Raw genomic sequence first — 11,858 nt, forward strand, 5'->3', positions numbered from 1 at the left:
TATATATATAGATATGTGCTACATGGGAACCACTGGATACATAGAAAATAGAGGGGAACAAAATAGGCCCTATGTATTTTAGATTTTCGGGTGAAATGTCCCAATCACATTTTCCATAAAGCGCCCAGAATTTTTTAGGAAGAGCACCACCACAGACATAGCAGTGGGCCTAATATTATAGTGGTTTTGGACAGTGCAGGGCATGCATGACGTTTTCACTCAAGGCCTTATCAGCTTGATTAGATAATTGATGGCACCTGGTTGAGCTCCCGTGCCAGCCCCTGCCGCCGACACAGGCGGCTGCAAGTTTTCCAGCGGTTTTTAACATCTTCGACTATAACGCAGAAAACAAACATGTTCCAAGCAAAATGGCCACATACTATTTTATTTGCTGCCACGCTATTGATGCTGAGCTGCTTTGCCAAAGGAGATCTCGCTGGAGGAGGTGCGTAAAACCAGATGTGAAGGAAAGCGCTTCCCATGTGTGAAGCCGCCTAACGTTGGCCTGTTAAAGCGGTGATTCTACCTCATCTACTCAAGAGTGTGCGTCTAATTATTATGGCATTCGGTTTGACTTTATTCCTGTGAATTCTTCCAGATGTCAAGAAGAAAAATGGTTCAGTTGGCGGAGAGGAATTCCCCTTTACTAACAATACCAATATGGCTAATTTTGCCTATGGATTTGCTGCAAATGTGGTCGCTGTGCTTTTGTATGGGAGCAACTTTGTTCCTGTCAAAAGAATAGAGACAGGGGATGGTAAGCATTCAGCACTCCCTTTATTGCCAATACAGTAGCCTAGGTAGGCTACTAGTCGGTATAATATCAGCTTTTAAAAAGGTCCAACTTAAGCATGAATGTTATTATAGACAGAAGGGTGAGAATTTCACTTTTAACTCTGTTTCACTTTCAAGAGTTTAGCCTATTGACAGATCTAGCATGCACAAAAGGGGAATAAGGGGGACTCCCTTATTCCCCTTTTTCACTTCTCACCCAATTCACCCCTTTTGTGTCTAAAAGGCAGGAAGTAACAGGTGCAAGCAAAACATTAATGAGGGTTTCCAATTTGCAATCCATTTAGGTAATCCCATAGATATTATATTACCGTACTTGAAAATTTGAAATCCAATGTCTTTGGTAATCCAGTGCCGGGGCCCCTCAATAATGTTGTTTGCTTGCACCTGTGTTACTTAAGGCCATGTTCAGACTATGAGGCTAGAGTCTGGATGCTCAAAGTCTGATTTGTGTCACTTGTCCCAAACCACATATGGAGGTAGTTTCCAATCTGCTTTCGACTGATGTGGCTTGAGTGTGGACGCGCAGATCCACCAAATCTGATTTGAACGTCACTCGCAACTCGTCATCAAATGCTTCTGCGCAGGAAAACCACAACGTATGTATTTACTGACGCCCACGTCGGTACCATAGCAACCCATGCAGATAGGCTGTTTAGGTCTGGACACATAGATCCGACTTGAGAATCAGATTTGTGGCAGTGTGGACACACTCCAAAATCAGATTTGGGAAACCAATCAAGATAATGATGATTAATGACTTTATCAGCAAATCAGATTTGCCTGTAATGTGAACATGGCCTAAAAGGCAGGAAGTAACACAGGTCCAAGCAAAACGAATGAGGGTTTCCAATTTACAATCCATTTAGGTAATCCCATAGATATTATATTACTTGAAATCCCATCGTTTTTGGTAATCCAGTGCCGGGCCCCTGTTAATGTTTTTTGCTTGCACCTGTGTTACTTACTGCCTTTTAGACACAACATGGGTGAATTGGGTGGGAACTGAAAAAGGTGAATTACTGTACGTAGCCCACTAGACTCAGTAGGCCTAGCCTACTAGTAGAAGTGACTTGTAAGGATGCACACATGTTTGCAGTGATGTGTTTGAGAATGTTTTTGTCCTATTTCCAGGTATGTTTTTCCAGTGGATAAACTGTGCTGCCATATTGATAGTATCTAAGATTGGAGACTTGATGCTGCAGTCCCCCAAATTCCACCCTTTTGCAATGCTAAGCGGTGCGATCTGGGCTACAGGTATGGTTTTATTGTAGAAAAACTCTTTATTTGGAGCAGAGCAGGTCTCTTCCAAATGTCCTGGTGGACTGAAGAGAGGTGATGGACTGCTCCTGGGGCTGCTCAGTGAGAAAGAAATTAGACACACAGTTTAATTAGGATGCTTTCCAGTATCCAGAGTCCTTATCAAGTGATGCAACTTTTACTCTAAAAGATGACATGTCTGCATGACATGTGAGGTGGATCTCCATAGTCTTCTACTGTATGTCTGTCTGTCAAGTCTCTTATTATCAATGGTGCAGCTGTAGGACATGTCACTTGATGACGTTTTGAAGATTTTTGTGTTGTGATAATAGCCACTATTGAAAAATATGACACTTATAAAGTTGCTTTCGAATGTATCTCTTTTAATGATATTGAATGATATAACTCAGATTCGTGTTCTCTGAAAATGAACAGTGCTTTTGAGTAGAACTGAAAAGCAGGGATACAAGTGAAAATGGCATATACACTTTCCCCTTCTAAGATTGAAAATGGAAGCAGAGGTGTTTAAAACTACTAAAATAGAGCAACTGTACCGATTGTCATACCTCCTTGCTGTGAAATGTTGAAATGTTAAAACAGGCCAATCACCAATTGTTGTTCCTTTACTGCCCACAGGAAACATAGCAGTCGTCACAATAGTGAAAGCAATTGGCCTTGGCCTTGGAATTTTAATTTGGGGTTCCAATAGTTTGTTGATGGGCTGGGCCAGTTCAAGGTGCGTCAATTCAATTTAATCTTCTTCCATCGCCTACAGTGGGAAATTAAATTGCTTCCCTAGTTGACAGTTAGATGAAGCAAATTGTGGGGAAACTTGAGTGTGTGTGAATTATTGGCTTGTCATGAAAATGAGCTGTAAAAAATGTTTGGCATTAGCAAGAAGACTTTTTCTTTCCTTTTTGCTTTGTGATGGCAACGCATTGAACAGAAATGGAATGACATTGTCTTTCACAGGTTTGGGTGGTTTGGGATTACTCCCGAGGATGTTGCCAGGCCCATATTAAATTATTGCGGAGCTGGATTGTGTCTTCTCAGGTAGATTATGCATCGCTGTGGTCGGCGCTGGCTGGAATCTGGTTTGGAGTTTTGTCTGTATGACAGACTTTTGTGTTTGTTCCAGTGGCCTGATCTTTTTCTTTGTGAAAACGGACGTGGAGATGCATCACAACTCAGAATTGGTCCCATTACTTATTGATAGGGTGAGTACAGTATATATTTTTTTCTTTCTTTTTACCTATTTTCCTCACAGCTTTTCAAGAAACAAGTGTTGTTGACTGCTTGCTTTTCGTTGCACTCGAAGCAAGTTGGATATAACAATATCCTCTCAGGAATGACAATCAATTGCGGCATCCGGGTAGTGCAGCGGTAGAGTCCCTGCCTACCAACACGAAGATCGCAGGTTCGAGCCCCCATGTTGCCTCTTGGTCGGGTGTCCATACTTGGCCATGTCTGCGGGTGGGAAGCCGAATTAAGGGTATTCACTCTATGCAGCCCCGCCCATTTGACCCATTGAATCACGGCTTCCTGTTCAAAACGCCGGCTGTTTTACCTGCTTAAACTAGTCTGAAGACTAGTTTGACTCACATTATTAGTCAGACTAGGTTTATGAGTCACAGGAAGTGTAAATTTAGAAAATATTTATACTTATAAAATCAGAAGAATTTGGTAAAAAGAAAAGCGACAATCAATTCTGACAAGGTTTCTTATAGAGAGCTGTGAGTGCATTGTACTGTTTGTGTCCTCTGGTGTGTCCTCCTTTTGAAAGACATGATCCATTATTAGGATGCTATGCTTTTTTCTGCAGAGAGGAAACAATGGCGTCTGTGGGACAAGCTCCGCAGTGTTCTGGATAGACCTCGTCGGACCCAAGCCCAGGCGGCTCATGTGAGCAGAACTCATCAGCAATCAAGTTGGGATTTATGAAACACTGATCTTGAGTAAATAGCAATAGATAGGTCGCTCTTTACCTTCTCATTGAATATAAGGGGCCGAACACAAGATATCTTAGTGCGAGTCGTCTTTAGAGAGGAGGTAGGATTGAAAGGGTTCTACAATTAAAATATACTGGAACATAGAATTGTGTTGATTTCGTGGAGAATTTGGGTTATTGCAGCAGGAAAAGTAATGGGGTTCAGAAAGAAATACAATCTAAGCACAGATATCATTTTAAATAGGCAAGAAATAAAAATGTTGTGGGGTAATGTAAACACTGCTGTCATAATTCGCGTTATAGGCTTTATCCTATCGATTACTTGCATGTTGCATGTATGGATTAATTGAGTTTTTAGTCTTGATTTCTTACTCGGGCCGGCCAAGAAACCTCTCGGAATGACTGACTGACATTGTTGAAACATGCATGCATGAGTGTTGAGCAGCAGCACCTTTTAAAAACAAAACCAACTAATGTTACTTATTCCTTCTCAAGCTACTTTCTACAAGTCATAGTCTGTCATAGAAGGTGTCGCATAGTTGATTTCTCTACTGTCAACAAAATGTGACATTGTAAGTCGCTTTGGACAAAAAAATGACATCATGTCTCTCTATACTACACGCTTCGAATAAGACAACTTTGCCAACTGTCTGACTGGACGCACGTCCCCATCCAGCCTGACTCTGTTGCTCATCCTCTCTTCAGAGGCTGCCTGCTTGCTGTTGTGTCTGGCCTGCTGTATGGATCCTCCTTTGCACCCATCCTCTACATTAAGAGCCACTCGTCGTGTCACGACAGCATGTTCCATGGAGCCAGTCTCTACGGTATGAATAAAAATACTCTTTTGTCTTAACCGCTGCCTGCAAGTCGGGGCGTACAAGGTATTCGTCATACACCCAATTTGATTAAGAAAAAGAGGATCAAAAGCTTTGTTCTGATTTGAAATGTAATTGTATTTCTTCCAAATCATACATTCCTTTTTATGCTGCTGCATGAAATGGAATGGAAATGTACTTACTTCACCTGAGCAATGAGTGTGTTTACATGTGGGCTTTGAATGTATTGCAAGTGGGCTGCCAAATCATTTGCTAAACATCCCAATTTTTGTGAAAATGTAATTATTGGCTGTGTATGAAATGCAAGGATTCGACCTATATAGGTAGCATTTCTAGATGGGAAGTTGTAATTTTTAAATTTTAGGCTTTTAGTATACATTATTTGCAACCTTTCTAGGTATCTATTTTTGGCAAATTGTTTGAGGAAGCATGTAATGGTTCCTTAGGTGGGGTAGGATATCCCATAACCGAGAAGAAGAATTAAAGTAGACCCAAACTTCTCTTTAATGGCGGCGCGCAAAAGCCCCCCAGTTTTAGTTTGATTGATCTGTGGTGCTGATGGACAGCTCCTTTTATCGGTAAAATGAGAACGCATTATTTGGCCTCAGTGTGGCTGTGAGCCACAAACATTTTTGAGATTTTCAAGTGGGCCGCGAGTCGTAAAAGGTTGGGAACCGCTGCTTTATCGGATAAAAGCAGTTATCGGATTGAGAAATCCAATTAACATCTTTTTGCGAGTCATCCGTTTTATTCGTTCATGGCCACACTCACAGACTTTGAGGTGCGTTCTCACTACTTACTAAAGTGCACGTAAATGACTCAATCAGATGATTGCCAATTACCTGATTATTCCCAGTTATTGGATTATGGTGTGCATGTAAACTCACCCAGTGATTCATAACTTGGCCAAAGAATACCCATTTATCAGTTTGTTTACTTTATGACACTTTTGAACTTTTATTCTTGTGGAAAGTGTGAAGGACTGAAAGGAAAAACCTTGAGATGTGAGGCTTTGTGAAAGTTGAGACCAATCAAATGCATTCACCATGTCCTGCAGTGTAGTAGTCTATTTTGTCTGACTGCTGTATCCTCCACACAACCAGTTTTAATGTCCCACCGCCTGGTTTACATTCTGAACTAGAGTACATGTGCGTGTCAAGATTTGCAAAATCAAAGGTTATCAGAGCATTGTCATTCATCTTCAGATTTGCAAGTTTACAATACTAACTGGGCTGATTAGCATGCAATAGAGCTCCCCTTTTTATTACACACTGGCATAGACATGCATTAAGTACAGTACCCTTTTAGTAAGTAAAGTAGCCCTTTTTGTTTGTATCTCTGCACAGACCTTGACTATGTCTACGCACAGAACTCTGGCATTTTCCTCACAAGCACTGTGTACTTCATCATCTACTGTGCTGCCATGAACAACAGGCCCAGGGTTTACTCCAGAGCCATCCTACCAGGTAACACACTATAATCTACTGTGCTGCCATGAACAACAGACCCAGGGTTTACTCCAGAGCCATCCTACCAGGTAACACACTATCATCTACTGTGCTGACATGAACAACAGACCCAGGGTTTACTCCAGAGCCATCCTACCAGGTAACACACTATCATCTACTGTGCTGCCATGAACAACAGACCCAGGGTTTACTCCAGAGCATCCTACCAGGTAACGCACTATCATCTACTGTGCTGCCATGAACAGGCCCAGTGTTTACTCCAGAGCCATCCTACCAGGTAACACATTATCATCTACTGTGCTGCCATGAACAACAGACCCAGGGTTTACTCTAGAGCCATCCTACCAGGTAACACTATCATCTACTGTGCTGCCATGAACAGACCCAGGGTTTACTCCAGAGCCATCCTACCAGGTAACACTATCATCTACTGTGCTGCCATGAACAGACCCAGGGTTTACTCCAGAGCCATCCTACCAGGTAACACATTATCATCTACTGTGCTGCCATGAACAACAGGCCCAGTGTTTACTCCAGAGCCATCCTACCAGGTAACACACTATCATCTACTGTGCTGCCATGAACAACAGGCCCAGGGTTTACTCCAGAGCCATCCTACCAGGTAACACACTATCATCTACTGTGCTGCCATGAACAACAAGCCCAGTGTTTACTCCAGAGCCATCCTACCAGGTAACACACTCGGCTTATTTTGAAGTTCTGCTCACATTGTTGTCTCCGAGACCAAAGTCCAAAGTGATTTTGTGGTCAAATTTTTCTGTTTGAGCATTATGTAAAATGTTGCATTTAACACATGTACATAGCTGAAAATGTCAGCAAGAAAACGGAGCAATGATGTGGAAAATCTGAAGTTACTTAACTATGAATTCTTCGTTAATGTAGAAGCAACTGGATAAGATCCACAAGAAAAGATGTTACCATATATTCTAGAAGACTGTTTAAGTGAAGAACTGTAGCCAAAATTGATATTGACGCATTTATCTTAACCCTTAACCTTCCAATATTTTCTGCCCTTACTGAATGTTTGAATTCTGAAATGCAAATCTACCTGCTTGCCTGCTATGCATTATTTACATGTGTACCTTTTTTTTAATTAAAGGTTTCCTACACTGTTGTCTTGTCTCAACACATCACTCTTCTATTCAGGCTTCTTGTCCGGCCTGATGTGGGCAATAGCCACATACTGCTGGTTCCTGGCCAATAACTATCTGAGTGCTGTCGTTACCTTTCCTATCCTCACTGCAGTGAGTACGCCCTTCTGTCCTGACTGTTGAACTACAGTATGTATGTATATAATGTATGTATACTGTATATATATGTATATAGATATACAGTAGGTGTGTATATATGTGTGTATGTATGTATGTATGTATGTATGTATATGTATATGAAAGAGTACAAACTGCAAAATAATTTCCTTGCACATAGTGAGGTGTTCTTTCAGCCAATATATTCTGTTAAAGGGGTAATACTGTACCGGTGTTTTTAAGTTTGTGCACATATAGTTTGACATTTACTTCCACAGAGCGAGATAATCCATCACAGGAAACATGAAGTCTAAATTTGGTATTCTCAGTTTATTCATTACATTACACCCTACTTCCTGTCCATCACCGGAGGGACACCCACAGGAAGAAATGTGAAAATAATCCTTCACAACTTGATAGTAACAGCCATGTCTTTGTATTCAGGACATCTTTGTTGCATAGGACAGCAGTTGGTTTCAAGCTCGCTTTGACACTGCGTAGTTTGCACTGTAAAACCAACAACAAAAAGGCAGTTAAAAATATGTAATTCCATACAGAATGCACTGGTATTTTCTAGCCATAACTAACATCAGTTTCCAATTATATCCAGCCCTGCTACCTGATGACATTAAGTCACATTGATTCATGTTTGGCTGTTTGAATCCATGCAGAAAGATAGAATGTCTTGGCTGTTATCACTATAAAGTAATTCATGATTGTGTTGTAATTTGGAATATTCTACCGTTGCAAGACTTCCAAAGCAGCATACATTTGAATATTCATTAAAAAATAAACAAATCTGTGCTTTGCTCATCAATAAACACGACTCACTGGTTTGCTGCTTCCTGTCTAGGGGTACGGTCTGGTTGCAGCTCTCTGGGGATCCTTGGTTTTCAAGGAGATAAGGGTAAGGACCACAACTCATCATAAGCCACATCTTCTCATTCATTTGGCTGTACGGTTGCCACATACATGCTGCTCTCTGTAAGAGAGAACTTCCCTTTGGAAGTAGACATCTGGCAAACACCAGAGCAAACATGACTAGGATTTTTTCCCAAATTGATAGTTCACTGGTTAACTGAGTTCCACCAAATCTCTCACTTTCAAGAACAAAATGGCAGCTATCTGCTTAGAAGTGTACAGCCTATTGGGCAGGCATTGGCCTTGAAGATCACCTAGTCATTGTCATTCACTCCCGATGTGATGGCAGACCCTCACTGACCACCTTCCTTAATAAGCATAATAATTGTAATCTACACAATGTACACAATCTACAAAAACATGCAATAATATAAACCGTGTTGTGTTCACGTTCATATGATATAATATAATGTATCGTTAATTTCAAGCTCAATTCTTACCCAGAGAAAAGGTACAGCACTGAAAATGTAACAAGCAATAGTTTTTTAAACATCTTTATTTTAAAAGATGAAAAACCCCAGGTGCTTTAGTCCCAAGCTTCAATGCTCCTGGCCAATCCCGGCGCCACAGGGCGTGGTTATTGCTTATCCTATGTGGGGTTAGAAATCACACCTCAATGGCCAGTGGGACAACAGCATAGAAGAACCATGACAGCCAATCAGAGGTGTCTCTTTCAGGCCAAAATGGTGGATTTGCTGTGCGCCGATGTTGCAATGGAACAACCTATTTACTTCTGTTCCTATCAATGTAAGTTCTTTGCAACCACTGACTTAACCCCGTGACGTCCACTTGAAATTGGTCTATAAGTTTGATTGTGTTTAGTGACACATAGTGGTGAAGGCTGCAGTAGGTATTTCAAACTTCCGGAAAATTACCAGAGGCTCCATTTTGACAGTGGAGAGATGAAAAGTTAAATCCACATGATCTTTTAGATTTCGCCCTTGATTCGGCACAATCTTTTCACTCTTCTGCACGTCACCATGTGTTATGCAGTCACACGGCCTCGACAGCAAGTTCAACGCTTCTCCCTACAAAAACACTTGAGACAAAAATAAATCTTCCACTAATTGAACCTTGGATCTGGTCTCAAGTGTTGAGCTGGCTGTCTAGGCCGTGTGCTGCATAACACATGGCGAGGGCAGAAGAATCGTTGAAAATTCCAAAGCAACTAATCAGGGCTATAGAACAACATACTATAGCCACTCACAGCATGCAAACAAGGGCTTTAACTGCTGAATAATGGACAGAGATTGGCTTCAGTATTCGTGATGTACACACAGAACCAAGTTCAATGTCGATGCTTAATGTACATAGGAATGTGCAAGATGCTAAGGGGAATGTGAGTGGAATGTATATAGAGTGTACACAGAACAAACCTGACACTAGACGCTTTTTACACTTTTTACTTTTTATTTTTATTTTTATTTTATTACCTCATACTGTGATACACTAGACACTTTTACCCTTTATTACCTCGGTACCTTTATACCATTATCTTTATTACCTAACTTATTGTCTTGTCTAAACGCACATAGGGGATTGCTTCAATTTTGTTGTTCTTAAAACTTGTTTTGTGACAATGACAAATAAAGCTCATTCATTCATTCATGTCACCAATAGTTGAAAATGGCATTTTCGTTGAGCACGGAGAAACTTTCCACTTTCAGCAAACAATTATGGATACGGTCTTCTAGTGTCAAAGTCTGTACAGACAGCACAGTGAAGCTCAAACATCTGACTGTAGGAATACAAGAAAAACATATTTTTGACTTTAGGGGGTCTTTAAATTAACATTGATTCAATTGTTTAATGTTTCTTTAAAAAAAAATTTTTTTTAGCTGAAACAATTAACTATGGGAAAAGTCCCAACTTATGATGACTCCTTGTTGAGACACATGAGTTTTGACACTTGAGTCTAAAACACTAATGGTGCCCTTTAGTAGCTGATGGTGAATGCTTGTCTTTAAAAAGTTTATCTCACACAGCAGTATAAAACAGACTTCGGCTTTCCTCAGTGTTAGACACAATGGGTGTGACCCCATATAAAGAGGCAGAAACCAGGGCTGGTAATGCACCCAGCTGGCACATATCAATGATCAAGCATACAAAAAATACATTTACGACCAGTCCTGCTTAAAATATTTTTTATTTTATTTTTCAGATGCAATTTGATCTCTGATGGCTATTTCTTCTGGCCTACCTTGGGTTGGTGGGATCATGTTTTTGCTGTCGCTATATTTTGGCCTTTAATGACTTGTAAATGTATTTTTTTGTACGCAATTATCTGTGCCAGCCCTGGTTTCTGTCTCTTTATAGGGTCACACGACACCCATTGTCTTAACACTGAGGAAAGCCGAAGGCTGCAACGTGTGCGTTTTGTTGTTTTGTACTGCTGCTGTGCAGGATTTAACTTTCTGAAACTTGAATGTGAGTGCTACCATTTCATCTGATCATGCATTATAAGGCTGAGTTGAGCACACGTGTCTATTGACTTGAATGCTTGTCTTTCCCTCAGGGTTGGACCAACTGGTGCATCTTCATCCTGGCCTCCTGTGTTGTGCTGACCGGCTCCATACTGACTGCCATCTCAAAGTTCTAATATTGCTCTTTTGTGGAAAAACTTGTAACTCCAAATTTAGTGATTTTTCATGTTCACCCAATTGAAGGCTTACATGGCCTTCTGTGGATTTAGAAAATACTACCATCTTTGTGTTTATAAAAACCCTTTCAAACCCCATTGAATAAACTCAAATGCACAGGGCAGAAGCTCAAGGCAGCTTGCTCTTGAACAGTTGATTTTTATTTATTTTTTTGATACAAGGTTTTCTTGTGATGGTAACAATATTCTGAGCTACCATTAGGTGGCAGTGTTGCATAGGAATGCCCCCCTTGTTGCGCCCTGGTTGGTAGATGAGAGATGAGAGAAAGAGGTTTGCTGTTCGTCCATGTATTTGTTGGTAGAAAATCAGGTTTTGTCACATTTGTTCTGTGGCTTTAGTTGTTGCTTATAGCCTGCTGGTCCTGCCTGTTTAATAATTATGTTACAATAGGCTACTGTTCCTTGAGCACTTGACACTTATTTTAGATTAGATGGATATGGTATGGACTGTACCATACTAAGATGCTGCACATCCATATTTATGTCTCGGACACTGCTTTGTATTCTTAAAAAAAACAATGTATAAAATTGATGTCTGAAAAGACTCCCGAGTTGTCAAGTGTTTTTACATTTTGTGCAGCATGAGAAAAGGAATGTCATTAGCATTTTCCATCTATATAACAGAATCCAGTGACTAGTTTGGACTGTCATGTTTCACATTGTCTTTGGTTTATCCTCCAATCAGAATAACTTTTGATCCCCGAG

At 40.6% G+C, this 11,858-nt stretch overlaps 1 protein-coding gene across 1 annotated transcript; it reads left to right on the forward strand.

The window, feature by feature from the left end:
• Nucleotides 1–405: 405 nt before the first annotated feature.
• LOC310790190 (transmembrane protein 144-like) lies at nt 406–11,093 on the forward strand (the record flags this gene model as incomplete). Its single annotated transcript, XM_083651866.1, has 12 exons — nt 406–445; nt 599–757; nt 1,927–2,049; nt 2,689–2,788; nt 3,025–3,105; nt 3,191–3,269; nt 3,875–3,954; nt 4,706–4,824; nt 6,183–6,302; nt 7,473–7,570; nt 8,427–8,480; nt 11,010–11,093. The coding sequence occupies 12 exons, from the start codon at nt 406–408 to the stop codon at nt 11,091–11,093; spliced, it is 1,137 nt and encodes a 378-aa protein (XP_083507992.1).
• Between the last annotated feature and the right edge of the window lie 765 nt (nt 11,094–11,858).

Source organism: Poromitra crassiceps, assembly GCF_964638095.1.
Source record: "Poromitra crassiceps genome assembly, chromosome: 15".
NCBI lineage: Eukaryota > Metazoa > Chordata > Actinopteri > Beryciformes > Melamphaidae > Poromitra > Poromitra crassiceps.